A 22,860-nucleotide genomic window follows, 5' to 3' on the forward strand; every position below is an offset into this window, starting at 1 on the left:
ACATAGGATGTGGCTATGAGAGATACAGACGTCAAAAATAGTAGTGGTGCCTTATATTAAATTGATTTTTCTTTGGGTCTTTGACTTCTAGAACTTTCTCAAAAACAATTGTGAAAGGTGCCAAGAAGGCAGGAAAAATGACAATTGGGAGGCAGTATTTATTAAAGAAGAGAACAGGAACAATTGTGGAAGAGAGAGTAAATCGTCCTGGGTGGAATGAAGAAGATGATATTTCTGGTATGTGAAAATTATTTTCATAATTCAATTCTCTTCTTTCCTATTTTCTTTTTTTTTTTTTTTTTCTTTCTTCCTTGAGACAGGGTCTCCCTGTGTAGCTCTAACTTGCCTTAAACTTGGCGAAATGCACTCTCCCCCACCTCCCAAGTGCTGAAATTAAGTGTGTGCAGCCCAATTATTCTCCTTCACTAAGTCCACCTTTGTCTGCGTCTTATTAAACAGAGGAAGAAGGAAGACCTCTGTATAAAATAAGAATGAGAATATAAGGCAGATCTCTGTGACTTTTAAGGAAACCCTGCTCTACAGACCTAGCTCCAGAATAGCCAGGACTACACAGAGAAACCCTGTCTCAAAAACGGACCAAAAGGAGGGGGTATTGAATGTTCCACATTGAAAATTAGGGAAACATAGAATGAAAAACTTATTAGGTAATAAGGAAAAAGACTGAAAAATAATTTAAAAAAATATATAGTTAGCCAAGATATTTCTCAGCTGGGAAAAATAGAAGAAAACAAGATGTCCTGTTGAATGAAATTTTTTTTCTTTCCAACTATTAACTAAGTATTGAGTATTCTGTGGATATAATACTACATAGAAAATGATCTAATGGAAAGGGAAATAATATAATTTTTTCTATCTCAAGATCTTAGATTCCCTCACTAGTAATTATACAATTAGTGCCTGTAAGAATGTTCTAAAAGAAACCTTGTTTTTAGTGAGAGTATTTTGTAAGAAATATTCAGCTGGTTTGCTAAAATTAAAAAACCTGTAAGGTTTTATGTGTATATGTGTATGCATAAGTACAAGAAGGAGTATGTACAGGCTACCCCTGTGGGCAGTAGAAGACCTGTTACCGCATTGCTCAGGTGAACACTTACTGGAGCTCTGGCCTACTCAACATCATATACAGAACATTGCAGCCGATCACAATTGACTGTTCTAATTCAAATTATTTCATGGAACAAACAAAAGAAACAGTCCATAACTGTGTGTGATAGCTGCTGAAGAGCCAAAGCAATAGGATCACCTCAGCTCATAAATTCAAGGCCAGCTTGGGAACCATAAGAAGACCCTTCCTCTAAAAATCAAACCATAATTACTCCACCAAAAGACCGAGTTACATAACGGTATTTGATCCTCTAGAGCTCAAAGGACAATGTGAAACTGACACCCGAGTGTGCTGCATTGTGAAATTCCCAAGCTGGAACACCAAGTCTCATTGTTTTAGAGATAATCATTAATGGTTTTCATCATTTTGATTGGTTTTGTCTTGTTTTTGAAATATAGGTTCACTGTGCCTAGGCTAGCTCTATAAACAAGACCTTCCTGCCTCCACTTCCAAAGCAGTAGGATTGCAGGCATGTGCCATCATAACTAGCTCTGTTGCTCTGCTTGGGATTTTGGTTTTTTGTTTGGTTTTGGAAAGAGCTGTATTTTTTTCTTTTTCTGTTTTTTATTCTTTAATCTTTTTTACAGTCCAGTCTTTATGCCCCTCCCAGTCAGCCCTCTGACTGTTCCCCATCCCACACCTCCCCATCCCCCATCTCCAAGGAGATAACCTCTCCCCACTCCCTGGGGCCTCAAGTGCATCTTCTTTCACTGGGGCCAGAGCAGACAGTCGTCTGCTGTATACGTGTCAGGTACCTCCTATCAGCTGGTGTTTGCTGTCTGGTTGGTGGCTCAGTGTCTGAGAGATCTCCAGGGTCCAGGTTAGTTGAGACTGCTGGTCTTCCTATGGGGTCACCTTCTTCACAACTTCTTCCAGCTTTTCCCTAATTCAACCACAAGAGTGTCCAGCTTCTGTCCATTGGTTGGGTGCTAGTATCTGCATCTGACTCTTTGAGCTACTTGTTGGGCAGCCATGCTAGTCCCCTGTCTGTAAGCACATCATAGTATCAGTAATAGTGTCAGGCCTTGGAGCCTCCCCTTGAGCTAGATCCCACTTTGGGCCTGTCACTGGACCTCCTTTCCCTTAGTCTCTTCTCCAGTTTTGTCCCTGCAGTTCTTTTAGACAGGAACAACTCTGGGTCAGAATTTTTGACTGTAGGATGTCAATCCCATCACTCCACTTGATGTCTTGTCTTTCTTTCTACTGGAGGTGGACTCTCTAAGTTCCCTCTCCCCACTGTTGGCCATTTCATCTAAGGTCCCTCCTCGAGTCCTGAACATCTCTCAGCTCCGAGGTCTCTGGTACATTCTATTGACTCCCCCCAACTCCTACCTTCCAGGTTGCCCATTCTCATTCTTTCTCCTGGCCCTTCAGTCCTGTTTCCCACCCCTCTCCCCCAGCAGCCCCCTCCTTGCAGAAAGCAATCATGGGGGGCAGAGGGAGGGAGCAATCTGGGTTGGAGAGGGGACAGGAAGGGGAAGGGGGAATATGATCAGGTATAAAGAGCCATATCTTTTTGTTTTTGAGACAGGTTTTCTCTATGTAGCCCTGGCTGTCCTGGAACTCATTGTGTAGACCAGGCTAACCTCAAACACACAGAGATCTGTCTGCCTCAAGTGCTTTAAAGGCGTTTGACACCAAACTTAATCCAAGAGAGCCATATTTTTTCCTTGACTGTTAGTAATATTGAATACATACTAAGGCCTTTGAAAACTTGACTTAACCTTTCTCACATTAAAAATAAATAGGAAATTAGGACATTTTTAACATTTTTGTTGCAGTTACATGCAATATTCATTAGGAATGCCCTTTTAAAAAGTTCTCTCCAAAAAGCGTGGTTGTTGAATAAATTCTTTCGCATTAAATCATAGAGGACTTGTGATTTCAAAGAGATGACAGTTTTCCATAGACATCATACCTTCTGCTGGAAGGATTTCCAGGAGCCAGGGCTAACTTTTCATAGCTTTCCCATACTGGGCTTCTGGTTAACCTAGAAGTTTCCATATGAGTGTGTTTTTTTGAAAGTAATATAAACTCTTGGATGAGGAGTTTGTATAGTGATCTTATTAAAGATGAAGTTTACTAACAGTTTATCTTCTGTGTTACATGTGAATTACTGTGCTTTAGTTTCAACGACAGGCCTGACTGAAAAGAAAACTGTGGCTAATGAATTTAAAATGACATTATCTTTAGTTGTTTTGTTGTTGTTTTATTGTGTTTCTTTTAGAAATGGGGTCATAGGATGCATTCCAGGATGTCCTGGATTTCACTCCTTAGACCAGGCTGGCCCTGAACTTCTAGTATTCCTGCCTTTACCTCCCAGATGCTAGGGTTTTAGGAATATACCTACAGTGCCTAACTTTGTTTGGTATTACTTCCCTGTTTTTTTGTTTTTCAGTTGAGTCCTGGTAACATAAAGATCTTCCAAAGAAAGTTTTGAGCCAGGCATGGCATTGTATGCCTTGAATACCAGCATTGGGGAGGTAGAGGCAGGCAGATCTCTATGAATTCCAGACCAGCCATAGCTACATAGATCAACCCAAGCTGTATAGTGAGACCCTGTCTCCAAAAAGGAGTAGTAGTCTTAGTTTCCATCATTGTCATCATCACCGTTGTTGTTCTGAGGTTTTTACCTTGAGTTGATCATTTTGACAAAACCTATTTCTATCTGTCAGTTTCAGATGATAGTGAACTCCCCACAAGTACAACCCTGAAGGCCTCGGAGAAATCTACAATGGAGCAGTTGGTGGAAAAGGCATGCTTCAGAGATTACCAGCGGTTAGGTTTGGGAACCATAAGTGGCAACTCCTCTCGTTCAAAACCAGAGTATTTCCGAGTCACTGCCTCCAACAGGCTGTATTCGCTGTGCCGGAGGTGAGCATCAGTGGGCTTCAGAAAGAGACCTTTCTTCATTTTCTAATTGAGCCTTTCAAGTTTTTCAGAAACATGATTCTGGAGATGTGTAAACTTAAGAGAGATGTTTTTGTTTTTGTCCTGGAATATCTTGGTTTCTCCATCTGTGGTGATTGAAAATTTTGCTGGATGTAGTAACCTGGGCTGGAACTTGTGTTCCTTTAGGCTCTGGTCATCATTTATCATTCCAATCTTGCTTGAACAGTAAAATCTTTCTGTTATAAGCGTATGACTGTTGTCCTGCTTACCTTCTTTGTAATTATTACATAATATCCCCTTCCCTTCTCTTTCCCACTTGCAACCCCTCCCATGCATCACCACCCCTCTTCTCTTTTAAATCAATAGCATATATATGCGTATATTCCTAAATGTATAAATACAACTTTCTCAGTCCATATAAATGTTACTTGTTATCTTAGTTAGGGTTTCTATTGCTGTGATGAAACACCATGACAAAAAGCAAGTTTATTTCACACACACTTCCCTGTCACAGTTCATCAAAAGCAGTGATTATGGGAGCTCACACAGGTCAGAAACATGGTCGCCAGAGCTGATGCAGAAGCCCTGGAGAGGTGCTGCTTACTGGCTTGCTTCCCATGACTTGCTCAGAATGCTTTATTACCCAGGACTACCAGCCCAGGGATGTCACTACTCTCAATCTGGGCTCTCTCTCACAACAATCACAATTAAGAAAATGTTCTACAGGGTTACCCACAATGTAAAACAATAAATTATAGCACCTCCACATTAGGGCTAGCTAGCATTAAAATGTAAAAAAGAGCCAGAGGCATTGTTCACACTCCAGATGTTGAAACAAGACAATCTCTAAAATTCAAGGACTACAACTGCTACAAGTGAGAATATGTAGAATATGTAGGGGGGGGGAGGAGGGATTCAGTGAAGTTAAAATGATAGCAAGATATTTTACTGATAAACATTTCATAAGAAAGTGATTATTTAGACAGGAAAAAATTAAACACAGAAACATCCGTTCCATTTCCTACAACTTTCTTGGTCCCAAATAACTGCAAGGTGTTTCTACATACCTTCTAGCCCACTTTAGCTCCCAAATAAAGAAAGGCCCATCCTATATTTTTATTAACAAGCTGTGAGCACTAATAGCTGGGTGGACTCTGATCTAGTCTAACCCAACTAGGCTGCTACTACCCAGTTAAACGCCCTGCTACTTGCCATCTGGTCTTGCCCTGATTCTCTCTGGTCCATGTGTGTCTTCATGGCTGCTTTCTCATTGACTCTCATGGTGAATCCTCCTTGTTAGGGATCTGGAAGTCATCTCACAAACCACTCAAACACCAATCTTAGTCAAATAGGGATGGTTTATTGAAAGTCACACTCCAAGACTGATCTATAAGGGCCGCAGGACAGATTTGGGAGCTGACTGGGGCACTGTGTTAAGATCCTACAGGGCTTTTTAAGCCTGAGAGCTACAAACAACTGTGCCTTGTTATTCCACCAATCAGGATTTAGGGACGAGGGATTTCCTTAGGCCCATGTCTTTGTTGTACACTTACCCTGCCCCATTGGTTGGGGTATCCAACTGTGGCAGGGGACTTGTCTAACTTGCCAACCAGGATGTCAGTTACACATATGCATGACTCTTACTGCCAAGTGGGATGTTAATTCCCAGGGAGGGCTTGGTAACTTAAACTTTACTTCTCCCCTACTCAATTAAGGAAGTCTTTGTTGTAAATAGATGCAGGTGTCTCTTGCGTCGAGGTCCATCCTAGGGACAGTTTATAAAGCCAGACACAGGTGCAAGAAGTGCTCTGAGTGGTTAGTTTGGTTCCAAGCTTATTGTGGCTAACTATAACAAAGCAGTTCTAACTGACTTCTGTAATGATTGGTTTCCAATGACACAGAACATAACAGAATATGTAATTAACTTGGGCATGAAAAAGTTTTCCAGTAACAGCAGAAACAACATGTAAGAGAACCTCCTTATAACATTAGTAACAGCACAAAATGGCAGGCTAGCCAGGTAACAGTTACCTAGGCCTTAACATTTTACCTAGGCTCTAACATTCCATCTGGGTCTTAACACTCCTGCTCTCTCAATGTGGTTTCTCCACCCTTCATCTCCTTGTGTTCTCCTCTACCTCTAGGCTCCTTTGGGACCCCCTGACTGGGACAGGAGTCTCACCCTATCACTTCTGCCCAGCTAATTGACTGAGCAGCTCTTTGTTACCAATCAGAGATTATGGAAAATAATTTTTACATAACATAGAGACCAGAGATACTTGACCATGCCAATGTCTGGGCTGCAACCCGTTGTCTGAATACACAGTGCGCAAAACCATCCGCCCAGCAACTCAATAAGTGAGCAAGCTTTTGGACAGACCGATCACAAAAGAAGAAATACAAGTGTCTAGTAAATATATGAAAAAGTGTCAGTCCTTAGTCCTTAGAGAAATGTAAAGCAGTGCATTCAGATCCCACTTCTGCCCCTCGTCAGACTGACAATAAGTAGCAAGAAATGATGGCGATTAGGGGGATAGAACCTTTTTCCTTTTTTATTGGATTTACTTTTACTTACATTTCAAAAAGGGATGGAGCCTTTCATCCTGCTGTTGAGAATATAGACTGATGTGATCACTATGGCTATCAGAATGGAAGTTCCTCAGAATACTGAAGGAGAATTTCCATATGCTCTAGCTCTACATGGGAATAAACCTCAGAGAATCTGTCAGCCTACCACAGACATACTTGCATGTTCATGTTTATTGCAGCACTATTTACAAGACCAAAATGTGGAGCCAGCCTAGATGCCCATTACAGATGAATAAAGAGAATGCAGTATATGTGCACAATGGAATTTTATTCAGCTACAAAAAAATGAAAATATATTATTTGTAGGAAAGTGGATGGAACTGGTGAGCATTACATTAGGCAAAACAGATTAGACTTGTAGATACAAATACCACATTTTCACTAATATGCAGAATCCACATTTAAATAGATGTGACATGAGAGTAAAGGTTCTATGTGGGGAGAGAGGAGTCAAAAAGACTGAGGTGAGCAGGGGCCAGGGGAAGGTAATGGGAGGACATGAAAGCAGGAACTAATGTTTGCTGGGAGGGAGATGAACAAGAATGGGGAGGAGGAGTTGGGTAATAGGTATGCAACCTTACTACTGTACTTAGTACCAATTATTTGTGAGCTTAAAATATATGGTAAATTTTATGCCAAGCATTATTTTACCATGATAATAAAAAAATCATCAAAAAGCATGCTATATTAATAGTCAAGGAGTTAAATTGTGAAACCTCTCGAGTGTGAGTCTTCAAATAAAACAAATTACCATCTTCTTTTACTTACAAAGTAGGTACTCTCGCTTTCCCAGCATCCCATCCTGAACTCTGAGAGCCAGTCTTTAAAGATAAATAGGAAATTTTCTGAGAATTAATTGTTAGGGTTTTTTAAATTATAAATTCTTATAACTCAAACTTGGTGGTACACACCTTTAATCCCAACCTTTGGGAGGCGGAGGCAAGTGGGTCTCTGTGAGTTCAAAGACAGCTTGGTTTCCATCAAGTTCCAGGCCAGCCAGGCTTGCTTAGTAAGGCCTTGACTGTGAGAAACTAAACATTATGATATGGTGTTAGTGAAATGGTTAAACTTGTTTTAACATTTATGCATCTTGTTATCATCCCAAACCATGTGGCTTTGAGTTTTTAATCCTTCTACTTCTCAGGTAGTCTCAGGCAGCTTTGTCCTCTGAGACATTGCCATTGCTGTGAGTTGTTGACAGTTTGACATGTTCTTATAGCACAGACTAATCCTAGCAACCTAGTACAGGCAGGTCTCTGTAAGTTCAAGGCCTTCTTCGTGTGTATGGCAAGTTCCAGGCCAAACGGGGCTATATGATTAAGACCCTATCTTAAAAAACAAAGTGAATTTAAATGAATTTCCAGATTTTATGTTATATCTCAACTAGCGTGTTTCTGCATGTTTAAAATTCACAGTGGTATTATGCTATTTACACTTTTACATTATCTCTCTTCCCGTTTTTTTTTGTTGTTGTTGTTGTTTTGTTTTGTTTTGTTTTGTTTTATTCTTCTTCTCCTCAACCACTCTTATTCCCTCTGCCGTTCCTGAAGCTATCCTGGCCTTTTAGTCATACCTCAAGCTGTACAAGACAGTAGTTTACCAAGAGTAGCCCGCTGCTATCGACACAATCGCCTGCCTGTCGTATGTTGGAAGAACTCAAGAAGTGGTACTCTGCTCCTCCGGTCTGGAGGATTCCATGGGAAGGGAGTTGTTGGTCTATTCAAATCACAGAACTCCCCACAAGCCGGTAAGCATTTCTGTACAGCAACTCTCACTGGAGTTTTCCTAAAACTCAGCCAGGCATAGTGATCCAGGCCTGTCGAATCTGGGAGACTGAGGCAGGACCACTTGATCCCAGGAGTTTAAATGCCATAGTGAGACCAGAGAGACAGAGTCTTCCCAAAACTAAAGGGAGTAAAACCTGGGCTTCAGCTGCCACTCCCAACACTTTGCTCACTGTCCATGTGCAGAGCACATAAGGCTGGACTTAAGTGAAAACAGCTGCTGGCATGTGGGATGCCACGTTGTACTGCCATCTTTTTTTAATTGGCTATTCTCTGTATTTACATTTCAGATGTTTTCCCCTTTCCCCCCATTCCCATCCTCCCTCCTCTTGCCTCCATGAAGGTGCTCCCTCTCCCAACCACCCTTTCACCTAAGCACCTTGGCGTTCCCCTACACTGGGAAAACAAGCCTTCACTGAACCCAAATCATCTTCTCCCATTAATGCCAGACAATGCCATCCTCTGCTGCATATGCAACTGGAGCCATGGGTCTCTCCATGAGTGCTCATTGGTTGGTTGTACTCCATCTTACCTACCATACCTCATCTTCTCTTTGGATTTTGACCAATAATAGTTTAATAAAGTCTTCAGTTCTAGGCGCTTCCATTCTGGCAAACCAGGAAATCCATTGTTGGGAACTAGATTCTACCAAGCTTTGCTCTTTGTTCTGATAAGTAACCCAGATATATTTAACAGCTGCAGAGGTAAAAAAAAAAAAAAGGAGTTTGTCTTGGATGACATAAGGCAGGAACAGCAACAGGAAACTTGACCAGAATGCAGCTTTCCAGAGGTTTCAGACAATGTTTTAGGAAACTAGGGAAATAGGAAGTGATGTTGCCCCTTGTCCTGGAGACATTTTTGAGAACCATAACCAGAGTAGTAAGGTCTTGAGCTATAGTTTGCTGACTGTTTTCACAGTTTCTGGTTAAACTTTGGCACACCACAATATTAGATATGATTTTGAGAGTAGCATTCTTCTTTAAAATCCAAAGTCTTTGGTCAAGAAGGTAGAAGAGCCATGTGGTTTTTGAGATCTCTATTTTCATCCACTTCCCTCCTGAGAGTTGACCGGTGTGCCCCTTTATAATTTGCTTGATTAAGAGCATCATGCACAGTGCTGTATTTGCCTGGGTTGGCTTTTCTGCAGTATTGCAATTAAAGAACATTGATTTTACCACTTTCCATTTTGGGAAGTTCTTCCAAACCAGAGTGTGTATAATGGAGCACAAGCTGGTCTAAGGGCAGAAAGCCTCTGAGCTCAGGGGCATTTGCAAGCATATTCTGGTACAGTAGGAAAGTTATTCCACTGTGTTCTGATTTATATGATAGGAATTTAACTTTTATATCTTGGTATATACTTTATATTTCTGAATAAATACATTTGCTTATGTTTTGGTGTTTTTCAAATTGGAATGTGCCTCCTAAGTGATGTGATCAGAAAGAATAGTTTCATAGTTAAACAGCACATGAGCCTTATAAGTGATGTTGCCATAAAAGTAGTAAATAATAAGTAAAAAGTAATAAATAAAACTAATGCTAATTATTTTCTGTTTAAGGTATAAGAAAACGTGATTCTATTGTCTTTTTAGTACACCTCTTTTTGGTGCCTGAGCTTTGCAAGGATGTAGTAACACCTGTAACCCCAACATTTAGGAGAGATGGAGGCAGGATTTTAAGGTCAGCCTCAACAATAAGGTTTTAAGGCTAGTCTGGACTGCATCCGACCTTTATTAAAAATTAAAAATATGGGCTGGAGAGGTGGCTCAACAGTTAAGAGCACTGACTGCACTTCCAGAGGTCCTGAGTTCAATTCCCAGCAACCATATGGTGGCTCACAACCATCTGTAATGGGATTCGATGCTCTCTTCTGGTGTGTCTGAAGACAGCTACAGTGTACTTATATGCATAAAATAAATAATTATTTTTTTAAAAATGAAGAATACATACATAATTCTTTTAAAAACTGAAGAATAAGTATGTATGTGCGTATATACATGCATACATACATGCATACATACATACATACCTACATACATACATACATACAGGGCCTGAACCCATTTCAGTGATCTAGTTGTGTTTCACACAAACTAGGCTCATATTCCTGCCAACCATTTGCTTTATACTTGTTTATATTTGTGCCTACGTTCTGCCCCTTTTAGAGGGGACAGAGAATGTGGCAAAAGTGGCTCCTATACTGCTCCTGTCTTCCTCTATTCTTCCAGCAACAGAACCCCACAAGCTCATGTCACCTGTTACTCCAGTTAGGAACCACACACTGCCACTCTGAAATGCCACTCTGTCCTCTCTGCTCCCACACAGTAGCCTGGGCAGGAGGTGAGAAGATCATCAAGGAGCTGTTAATCTTCATTTCGATTATCCGTACATCTGTGTTTAGAAGTCCTGCCCTGGCTTTTCAGACTCGGGCCCTTTATGGGAGAATGGTGAGCAACTGAGAAGTAGCAGTGCTGGAGCCAGCACCAAAGGACAAGCCACAGAGCACACTTAGTCTAACTGGCTTCTATGTGTGGGTGTGGTAGCATGAAATTATATATGTTTTTCTTTTGTATTATAGTTTCTACCTCCTCTTTAGAATCTTCCAGTAGCATAGAGCAAGAAAAGTACTTGCAAGCCTTACTGACTGCAGTTATTGTCCATCAGAAACTCAGAGGCAACAGCACTCTCACCATCAGGCCAGCACTTGCTCTGTCCCCAGGTAAGAGCCGATGATACTTTTCGTGACAAGTGCTCTGAAAAGGCAGAGTCTGTTTCTGAGGTTAATCCCTTTAGAGACTTGCTTTTCATTAGTTCAGCATGACTATAACATTTTTACCATGAAAGGCCATAACGTTAGCTTCTTTTACTTAGAAGTCAGAGCACCACTGTTAATGTCTAGTAATCAGTAGCTATACAGAGAGATTCAACTATTTTCTTTTCAAAGTAGTAATGATACAGGAGATATCAGTAATGTGTATATAAAGTAATCCCTATAGTCTGAGTCTACCTTATATAAACTTTAAAATATTGTTATAAAGTTGAATATAAGTTAAAAATCTGATTATTAAATGTATAATTGATTAAAATTATCATATAAACTTAAAATTCCCAAAATTTCTTTAGCCTTTTATGATTTTGTATTAGTTTGTTTTCTGTAGATTTAGATGAAGCCATTAAGACTTTTACTGATATTCTGTTTCAGTTATCATGTGATGGAACCCCAAAGGGTTCATGTAGAGGTAACCCTAATTGTTAGACAGGAGCATGTGACTTGAGAAGTTGGTCTCTTTGGCTTTACCAGCTATCTGAATTACCTCAACATAAGCAGAAAGCGGCTTTTCTTGCAAAGTAACACCATGCATGCCTTTCTTCATTTATCGCTGGATTCTCTGGTTGCACTTGCCAAACCTAACTCTATAATCTTTCAAATATGTGTTATCTCTGTTGAAATAATAACATTGCCATATTATCTCTAATAAAGCTTTTGGCATTTAAAAAGTACGTTTGGCAGCAATTAGACATGCTACGTGTGAAGATAATTTTTTGTCATTTGAGTAATGTTAACCTGAACACCATGGTTTTGTTCTTTTTTTTTTTTTTTTTTTTCTGGCTGACTTTAGGGAATGAAAGGAGGTCTTCAAGAATGTCCACTGTGCTTAAGCAGGTAGTGCCAGGACATTTGGATGCAAATCCATCCAATAGCTTTGCTCGAGGAGGTTAGTAAGACCAATTTTATAACTGAGCACCAGTAGAAGCTTAATGGCTAAGAATATTCTTCTAGATAGTAGATGTTTGAAAAATCAATTAATCATGCTTAATTACCCTTCTCCAATCAGTGATCAAATTTATTTCTTGTATGATGACAAAGGCATTATGCTTTGTGGAACAATGAATATAATTATTAATGGTGTCTTACATATTTATAAATTTGAGAGAATTAGGAGGTGGGAGAATATGCTTAAACAGTGATGATCCACCACATTTAGAGGGGGGAAGACTACTTACAAAATTAGCAGATAACCAGCCTGAGTTGTGCCTCCAGTGCCTTTCAGTATGCTAGTCTTTGAGGGCAAGCTAGATGACATCTAAGTCTCGCTTCCTGACTCTGTGTGGATATGGCATTTGGCATGCAGAGGTAGAGAAGAAGTCACTCAACTCTGGTCTCTGCACGTTACTGTAAGCTTCTTTTACTCTGCAAGGATGATTCTAAACTAGGCATCTTGACTGCAAGTTTCTGCTACTCCACAGTGGAGTCGCAATCATAGATTCTTCCTCTCATTCCCATAAAAGGCAGACTCTCCTTGAAAATAGGCCACCTACATGATCTGGTCCTGCATGGACATTGTCAGTTTCGGGTAATTCCTTTCTTCCCCAAAAGTAGTACTTTGCATGTACAAGCAGCTCTTTGTTAAGAAGGCCTTTCTCGTATTTCTAAAACTCTACTACCACATCATTTTCACATGTTGCCCCTTGTTCAAGTGGTGCATACCTGTAATCAAATACTAACTCAGAGACAGACAGATAATAAGTTTAAGGCCAGGCTAAGCGTCAGGAGTTAGAAAGTAAATCTAATGTCTCACACTTCTGATTCTCAGCTTTAAAAGCTGTTCTCCTATTTCTTGTGCTTTAATTAGCTTTGTGTTTTCCAGGGTTATTTGGCTATAGTCCACACACTTATCCTCTACACTCTGTGGATTCTACAGAATCACACACAGCAGCACTCTTGAGTGTTCAAGTGACTTTAAATTACCTCGCGGGGAAAGCCTCTCATCCTGAAGCAAGCCAATACTGAGATTGATGCCATTTGCAGTCCCTTATACCTGATTCACACGTGCTGTTGTCCTTAGCATACTGGCCTGGAGAACTGCTATTGACAGTACCTATAAAATGTCATCCTTTGGATTGTTTTCTAATGTGGACTACTGCCTGTGTTAGAATTTTAGATATCAGTTTTGTCCACCAGGATAGTAACTTTTTATGGGACCTTTTCATCTGTAGAGTCGATTACTGTTCTCATGTTTGAAAACAAAAAGAACAAGTAATAGCTAAAGCAAAGGTGAGTCTTGTAAGCTCTGGAGAACAAGATTGGTCCTTATAAGTTGCATTCTTTTTACTAAAATCCACTTGGTCCTTATTTCTAAATCTGTGCCATTCTTTTTTTTTTAATTATTATTATCGCCATCACCTGGTACTTTATGGTTATTTTGACATGACTTATGAAACTCGGTGCTTTTTCACTAAGAACTATAGACTGGATACTCCACTGGAGAATCTGGTCAGAGTCAACATATACTTTCTGTTTTACAAAATTCATCCTTTTTTTGAGAACTATACACATGTTCTGGTAGTCACTGAGTGCATCATCAAAGCTTTCCGAAATCACCATTTTTCCCAAGAGCTTTCAACTTCCTTGGGTCATGTTTCCAGTAATCTGTTAGGCCTTGATACTATGGTACTTTGTTTCCTGAGACTGCAGTACCACAGATGGTGCCTTGAACAACAGCATCCAGAGCCAAGGCCAATAGGTCGTTCTCCTAGGGGCTGGAAGGAAAAGGTTTGATGACTGTCTTCTAGGGGCTGAGATTGTCTAGAAATGAGTGGCATTCATTTGCATATAGAGGCATCACTCAGGTCTCTCTTCTTTGTGACAGTCTCCATGTCTGTCTTCAAGAGTTCTTTTCTTTTTATAAGGACTTAGTAGTGGGGGTCTAATCTATTCCAGTATGGTCTTATATTAACTAATTGCATCTGCACTGCACTATTTTCAAATACAGTCACTTTTGAGGTACCAGGATTCCAATATATGAGTTCGGAAGAATACCAAGCCCCTATAACAAGTCATGTGTAGTTGTTTTTTTCTGGATTTTTAAAATATGAGATACAAACTTCATTCTTCTCTTTTTTTCTTCAAAGGATTTGAAGCAAGTGGCAATATAATATGTTTCTCCCTAGAGTTACAGGATTTCTCCTGTCACAAAATATTCCCAGATTTTTCTTATAAACAATTATGACTTACTCTTTCTCTCTGTGCGTAGTACTAGGGGGTGAAATTAAGCCACCTACATCACTTCACACCTGAATTGTATCCCCACCCCAGCTTGCTACTGAAAGTTTTTAACAAGTTAAAGATCTTTTATCCCAGATGTCATGGACCAGATATTTTTGACATTTTAGAGTTTTGTTTTAGTTTTAGATTTTGGTATATTTACACAGACTTTAACCTGCTCAGCATCCCTCATCCAATAATATAGAATCCAAAATCTGAAAGTTTTTGGTATATCATGTTAACATTTAAATGTTTCAGACTTTAGAGCACTCCAGGTTAACTCATAAATGCTCAATCTGTATTGTCAGGAAAAGTAAGTCAGTGATTTTCCATTTAACTTTTAATAGAGTACAACTTGCAGCAGACACACAGATACTTTAAATTGTCTCCAACTCTCATGCTGTGTTTTGTCTTTATAAACTTCCTTCAAGAACATTTTATGTATTTCCATGTTTGGCCAGGTGGCCTGTAAGATAAATTTTAGATTTAAAATTTTGCCTTTCCAGCTTATGGCCCATTTCATTCAGACGTAACTATTATTTTTGATCCCTTATGCAAGAAAATTCTCCTGCTAAAAATGTCTGTGAGCTTGGTATATTTCCAACAGCTTTTTGCTCCCAACCAGAGAAAAGCATATCCGAATGACCACAGTGCAGTGCTAGAGCTCACATAGAGCTTCATTTAGAGAAAAGCATATCCAGATGACCACAGTGCAGTGCTAGAGCTCACATAGAGCTTCATGCAGCTCTAGGTAGTCAGAATGCCTTTTGGGGGAGTTAGCAGGGTATCTGAATCTTTCAGAATAAATAGAAAGGTAAAGAAATGGGAGAAAATATCCTCAGGAGAGACTAGCACATGGAAGTGAGGTATCCTGAGGGAGCAGCTCCACTACTTAAGCTTTACTAGATTCATTTGAGTGTCACAATCCCAAGAGCAGAGTACAAAACCGAGGCAAAGCAAAAACCTTTGGCAAGACAAAGCTAACCTTGGGCCTTGCAGTGATGCTGCCTGTTTGCAGGTAGCCAGAGCTTCTGCAGCCCTTACTCTGGTGTCCTTCGGCTACTAAGGCCATTAGTGTGTATTATTGCTTCCAAGGGTGTGAGATAGAAATGAAATCACCTCCAGTGACTTTTCTTTTATCATATTATGAGGTCTTGTTTATGTAGCTTTGCTTTGTAACGCTAGTGATGTTATTAGTGAATCTGAGTACATAATTATTTCCCTTAATTGACTGGAATAGTTACTTTGTTGAGGAAATGATGTAACTACTCATCATTTTTGTTATTACCAGGTAAAGTTTGCCATAGTCACAAAACACCTTCTGTATAATGGGAAAAGATATTACTCAAATTACAAAAGTATTATCTCAAATACTGCCTATCATTTTGGTGCCCATAAGAATTTTGAGAGAAGCATTTACTTCAGCCATCACAAACTTATATTGGTGGTATTATGTGTTGTCACAGGATCATGAATTTTTGCTGCTTGTAACTTATCCATGAAAATAAATATAATTTCTGAATGCACGGAAGAAAAGGAAGAGGTGTGGCCGTGCCTAATGCTCTACTGCTCAAACGCCCTCAGTTATTCCAAATGGTTCCCTTGGTTGATGGCCTCGCTCAGAGAACAGATGTGTTGGACAATATAGAGTGCCTGCCACCCTCCTGCAATATGAGGGCCAGTGTACACCTAATGCCAACACATGTCCCATATTTCCTCCCTTTGTTACATAGACTCATCCTGACCGCAGTCTTCAAAGGCTTGTTCCATTTGGTATAATGTTTTCATGGCGCCCTCTGCTGTGCTGCCCATTTCGTTGCGCTTAGAGTGTTTGTAAACGTGCTGAGGACTCGTCCAGTAGGTGCTCAGTTCACCTGTCGTTACTGTGAAGCTTCCTGTCTGTTAATTAAGTCTACCTGTATTCACATTCACCTCCTATGTTAACTTAACCTTAAAAACTAAACACTCTTCTCTTACTCGATTGCTGTGATGTTTGCTGCTGTATACATTTCATTTCTCCTGTCTTTAACTTACCTACCAGTGCATGGGTACAGAGACAAATGTTTCACTCAGTCAAATCCCAAATCTTCAGCTAAGGAACCAGTTCATAATCAAGGTACTGTATTATGTGTCCCAATGTGTCACTTTTTAAAATCACCTTCTCATAAAAGTGAATGCCACAAGTAAATTCTCATGTTTGTCAAATTATATCCTTTATTCTCATTTGTATTACAAAGTTCCTGTGATTACATTTAAAAACCATTGTCATAATTCCTCAGATCATATAACCTTTGTGTTAGACAGAAATCACCTACCCTTTTCTTGCAAACTTGTCTGTTGAGCGCCACAAATGCTGATAGAGAAGGTAACATGGCTTTACTGAAGCAACTTCAGTCATTTAGAGACAAACTTGATTCATCACTGGGGAAGATTCTGAAACAGCTTTGCCAGGTTTACACAAGGAAACCCAACTTTTAGGAGGTCTTCACCCCTTACCCCATCTCCGCAGCCATGTGTGAAAGGCTCTGTTGCTTTAAAGATGCTGCATTTAGAATAAGTATATGCCTATTTGGATGTTTAATATTTTAATAATCTTACACATACAAATATATGATTTTTCTAATTAATATAAATTAGGCTGGCTTATACAACATTAGTCTTTAGTCTTCTTACTGTGGATGGACTTTCTCTACAAAGATGTCTGCCTCTGACCATATATTTTAACTCCTAAATTAAATGAAATGCACATTACTAAGTTTATATTTTTTTAAGTTTTTATGGAGATTCTATAAAAGAATTTTTAGTTGTTTAAAATTAGGCCATTTTTTTACCTACCCAGATTTGCATTCTGTACCCAGCCTCTAGCTTTAGAAGATTTCTTATGTTTCTAGTTTACCTCATGATATGGTTTCTTGTTAAACTGAGTGCATAATCAGAAGAGCACTCCTCCTATGGCTGAGAGCTTCCGAGACCCTATGTTCGGCCCTCCCCAGTGTCCTGCCTGCGTTCTGCTCCCTGCGGCACACACTCAGTTTATCTCTCAGATTTGCTTTAAATGCCAAGTTTACAAAGACATGAATGAGACACGAATGATTTCTTAAGTTCTTCTAAGACAAAGTGATTTTTAAACTACTATATCAAATAGTATTTAGATTGCTAAAAACAAATGCCAAATGAGCGTTATGATCCACGACTTAGATTGATTGCCCCTTAAGATTAGATGTTACCGCTAAAACTGTCCCCAGAGCAGTGCCTCTTACTCAGCGACATTCCATGTCATCTCATTCCGTTTTCTTGACTTTTGTGAAGGCGTGTGGGCAAGTCTTCGTTCCAGCACCCGTTTGATCAGCTCCCCAACATCCTTCATTGATGTTGGTGCCAGGCTGGCAGGCAAGGATCATTCAGCCTCCTTCAGTAACAGCGCCTACCTACAAAACCAACTCTTGAAACGACAAGCCGCCCTATATATATTTGGTGAAAAGTCACAGCTAAGGGTAAGCTTTTATTCTCATTTGGAAAACCAAAGGCAGCTTATGAACCCTATCACAACTAACTTTACCCTAAGTTTTTATAGCGTAATTCCTAACCTATATATAATAATCTCAAAAAAAAAAAAAAAAACCACCTTAATTCTAAAGCATGGTGGTGCCACCACACCTGTAATCTCACCTCTCACCACACATGAGAGGATTAGAGTTCAAGGCCAGCCTCCACTACGTGAAAACCTTGTCTGAAGAAAACACAGAAGAGACTAGAGAGATAGCTCAGTCAGTAAAGCAATTGCTACACAAGCGTAAGAACTTGAATTGAAAACGGGGATGGTCACACAGTCCGGTAGTCTCAGCACTGCAGAGGTAAACCGAGAAAAACCCCTGGAGCTCACCAGCTGGTGGACAAGGTTCTGGTTCCATTGGAAGATCCTGTTTCAGGTGGAGAGATAGCTCAACAGTTAAAGTGCTTAACATGCAAATTGAGGCCCCAAAGACCCATTTAATGCTGGATGGGCATGGCAGCCTTCCAGTAATTCCAGCCTGTCAAGACAGAAGCAGGATTCCCAGAACAAGCTGGCTAGCAAGACTAGCCATATTGGGAGCTCTGGTCTGATTGGGAGACTATGCCTCAATGAATTAGGGAGAAGAGCAATTGAGTATAAATTCTGACATCACCCTGAGCCTCCATGTGTACCCCTCTGCTCACACACATACGTGCACACCATACACACATATGAAAAATGAAAAGAGAGAAAAGAAAAAAAAAGGTAGATGGCCTCTGAGGACCTACTCCCAAGCTTGGCCTCTCTCTGGCCTCCACAGAAGCCTGCATACACATGTGTGTTCACTCGGCATATACACATGTTTCCATACACAAGAGTATGCACACCATAAAAGAGCCAATAAAAGGTTTTATTTTTAAGTTAGTTGTTTATGTTTATATACACGTGTGTGTGTGTGTGTGTGTGTGTGTGTGTGTGTGTGTGTTTTATTAGCTATGAGTATGAATATTAATAGCCTTGTTTTAAAGCATAAAGGGTATCAGGAAGTATAAATACAAAAGAGAAATAAGGCTTATTTAGACTAAATTTCTTACCATCTTCATCTAGTTCCCACAGGCATCTATAGGTGTAAAACAAGCGACCTTTGTCCTCTGACCTGTCAATACAGAAGACTGCAGAACTGCAGATTGCTGGACTGAATTTGGAGGCAAAGGGAGATAAGGCCTTGTTTTTTAAGGAACTTTTTTCAAACTTTTCAGAACTGTATACACAGAGATTGGGGTTTTAAGATTAGATAATTCAAAAATATCAGCTGCTAATACTAAGGAGCTTTACTATGTAAAATCTCATAAACTGTAAAAATAGCATCAGTAATTTCTTAAATTCAATGTTTTCCAAGTCATGCATTAAAAAGATAATATTGAGCTGGCCCGGTGGGTAAGGGTACTTCTTGCTACAAAGTCCAATGACCTGAAATCGACCCTCAGAACCTACATAACTGGAGAGCACTAACAACTCTAACCTCCAAACAAGTGTTGTAGTATGTGCCCACCATGCCCTATACCTACTCTCACACACACACACACACACACACACACACACACACACACAAACACAACCTACACAATCAGTCAATGTGGTTTTGTGTTTTGTGTTTCTTTAATTGGTGTTTGGGGAAATTATTTTGAAAGAGGGTTTTCGAATGTTGCCCTGGCTATTCTGGAACTCATGCTATAGACAAGGCTAGCCTCAAACTTACAGAAACCCACCTGCCTCTGCCTCTGAGCACTAGGATTAAAGGCATGTGCTACTATGTCTATTGGCATGTCTCCCAATCAAACCAGAGCTCCCAATATGGCTAGTCTTGCTAGCCAGCTTGTTCTGGGAATCCTGCTTCTGTCTTGACAGGCTGGAATTACTGGCAGGCTGCCCTGCCCATCCAGCATTAAATGGGTCTCTGGGGCCTCAGCAAATAAATGTAATTTTTTCAGCTAAAATAATATTTCTGTCAACATACATAGAGGAAGTAGAAGCATCTGTTAATTCAGAAACCTTCAAGTCTAGCACTGAGCAGTCCAGACAGACCTTTGGCTGAACCATAAAGCAGAAACTGTGTGCAACCTACTCTCAGCAGGAACCCACTTGTTCGGTCCTTGTAATGCCAATGAGTCATCTCTGCTGTAACGGGCTGGCATGCTTAATTCTCTCACCACTACTTAGACAGTTGCAACCAATTATCACCAGCCTGAAAGATAGAGGCCATGAAACCTTTAGGTAATGCTCAGTTTTAAAATTTGTATATGTCTTTTGATACAGAAATTGTGTATCTAGAAAATAGAACTCTGCTCAACAGCAATTGAAGAATGCCTGCACAGCATTCATGGCACTAGTGACTTTTCCAGAATAGGCCTATTTTTGGTACATTTACTAGATCTGAGTTTCCCCCCAAGGTTAGGCTGTTCGAATACTCACCTCTGGCATTCCCTTTCTGTGTGGGGTCTCACAGTGGCTATGTGATCATGTATATCCAGTAAGAAAGGCAAACCACATGATCTTTCCTTCCTCCTTCCCTTTCCCCTCTCCTTTTCCTTACAGTAAGTCTTATGCATGCTGCACTGTACGTGTACAAACAAAATCCTATCATTTGTGATTTTCAGTTGTCACCACTTTGCATACTTCATATCCCAGCAAAGGACGCAGAAGGGGATTGAACCCAGGTCCTTGTGCTTTCTGCAAGACAAGCACTTTTCCAACTGAGCTACTTCTGCACCCTCTTTAAAAAAAAAAAAAAAAAAGAACTTTGAGATAGGGTCTCTATTATGTATCCCTGGCTATCCTGGAACTCACAGAGATCCACTGCCTGCCTCTGAGTGCTGGGCTTAAAGATCTGCACTGCCACACCCAGCCCCTCTTTTAAAATCTTAATAGTATTTTAACAACAACAAAAATAATAAAATTAAACATCAATAGGTCAAATATATATGTCTTTTACAACAGTTTTTTAATTTTTTCAATAATTTATTTATATGCATTGAACCAGGTCCTCTGGAAGAGCAGTCAGTCTCTTAATGGCTACACCATTTTTAACTTTTTAAATTGTAGTCAAAATAACATTTAGCATTCTAACCATTTTTTAAGTTCACAGTATTAAGTACATTCACATTGTTATACAGCCAGTTTCAAGAATACAGTTTTGCTCTTTGAAAATGGGTAATCCAGTAGACATCAAAGAGAGAAGAGGATAAAGAATGAGAAGTTAGAAGTCCTTTTAAGTCTTTGGACCTAGACAGCTATCTGTGTCATTCTTCATTGATAAATATGAGGCTAAGGATGAAGCTCTGTTGGTAGAGGGCTTGCCTTTCGTGCACAGTCCTGGGTTTGATCCCCAGTCTCACATAAACTCGGTATGGTAGCACATACCTGTAATCCCAGTACTCAGGAGCTAGAGGCAAGAGAGAAATTCAAGGTCATCCTCAGATCAGCTTGCAAATATGAAGCTAACCTGGGATACATGAAAACCTGCCTATCTTTGGTGGGGGGAGGTAGTGTGTGTGTTAGTGTCTGTCTGTCTGTCCTTGAGTGTACGTGTACAAACAAAAGCTCATACTTAACAGTATAAATTACATGTGAAATGAAAACAAAAGAAAGAATATGCAAGTAAATATAGGTGATGTATGTTTTACGAAAAAAATTAAAAAATTAAGAAATACTTATTTTATTGTAGGAAAAATCTTAATGACTTAAAAAGTAACCATAATACAATGAGATCATAATTTTCCTTTCTTTCCAAGTGCTTATCTTTTATACTTTGATAATGAATATTTTATTTACATAATAAGAAATACAATTATATCTGCAGAGTCTTACGGGTTCAGCTCTGGAACCCCAACAGTCTATCCTCCCCTCCAGTTAGCTGAGTGTGTCCCGGAAGTGGCGTCTGTGCTGTGGCACTAACCATGCTCTTTTGTCACTGGCTCTCTCTGTACTGTTTTGGGTTTTGTGGGTGTTTTGTTTTATTTGTTTGTTTTCCCTGAGACAGGGTTTCTCTGTGTAGCCCTAGCTAAACTGGAACTCACTCTGTAGACCAGTCTGGCCTTGAACTCCTCTGTCTCCCTGGGATTAAGGGAGTGTGCCATTATGCCTGATGGTTCTTTCAACCTGTAGGTTCATGGTCTTAGAATTGCCTTATATTTGGTGTTAGATACTCCATCAACTTCAGCTTACCAGTCTCTGAAGTTTTTAGAATGACAGACTTCCTGAGCTAAGTCATCTACCTCTAGAAAGCACTGAACTGCTGTTCTGGTAACCTCTAGAGCTGCTGACAGGAGAAACTCACAGATTGTCCCCCTTGATCCACTGCAGCTTTTACAGCTCTTCCATCAAATCAGTGTTAATTATTAAGTATTTCCGTGGGGAAAGTTTTATTCTTTTATCCTTTTATCTTAATATATTATCTGTCTAATTCTCCGTATCTTCATATTCAGAGCTCGAAGGTAGAATTTGCTTTCAACTGTGAGTTTGTTCCTGTTGAGTTCCATGAAATCCGACAAGTGAAAGCCAGTTTTAAGAAGCTGATGAGGGCTTGTATCCCAAGTACCATCCCTACAGACTCAGAAGTGACGTTCCTGAAGGCCCTGGGAGATTCGGAGTGGTTCCCACAGGTAACATCAGGGAAAATCTTTTGTGTAACTCAGAGAACACTCCAAGTGGATACCATATCTGAAAAGCCTTTGTTGTCTTCCCTCTCCTCCTCATTCTCCTTCGTCATGTGACCTCTGTAAAGGCCTCTCAGTTCTAAGAAACAGTAGGGCCTGTGTGTAAGGGGAGATTGTTGATCACCTGGGGTTTTCTCTGTATAATGGAATGTGGCATGACATGTAGAGATGTCTTTGATGCTCAGGACAGTCAGGTTCATGTGTTTCATAGATCTGCT

General features: G+C 39.9%; 1 protein-coding gene across 4 annotated transcripts in view; it reads left to right on the forward strand.

Moving 5' to 3' along the window:
• SBF2 (SET binding factor 2) overlaps nt 1-22,860 on the forward strand; it is a 334,193-nt gene that overhangs the window by 277,861 nt on the left and 33,472 nt on the right. For 3 of the 4 annotated variants that reach the window (XM_080912014.1, XM_080912015.1, XM_080912016.1), the window contains exons 25-30: nt 92-237; nt 3,802-4,000; nt 8,158-8,354; nt 10,967-11,107; nt 17,744-17,928; nt 22,412-22,588. In XM_080912014.1, the coding sequence (XP_080768140.1) occupies nt 92-237; nt 3,802-4,000; nt 8,158-8,354; nt 10,967-11,107; nt 17,744-17,928; nt 22,412-22,588 (1,045 nt within the window). Of the gene's footprint in view, nt 1-91; nt 238-3,801; nt 4,001-8,157; nt 8,355-10,966; nt 11,108-11,590; nt 11,689-17,743; nt 17,929-22,411; nt 22,589-22,860 lie in introns of those variants that run through there. The other variant, XM_080912017.1, reaches the window with a different exon arrangement.

The sequence above is a fragment of the Micromys minutus genome (assembly GCF_963924665.1).
Source record: "Micromys minutus genome assembly, chromosome: 2".
In the NCBI taxonomy this organism is placed as follows: Eukaryota; Metazoa; Chordata; class Mammalia; order Rodentia; family Muridae; genus Micromys; species Micromys minutus.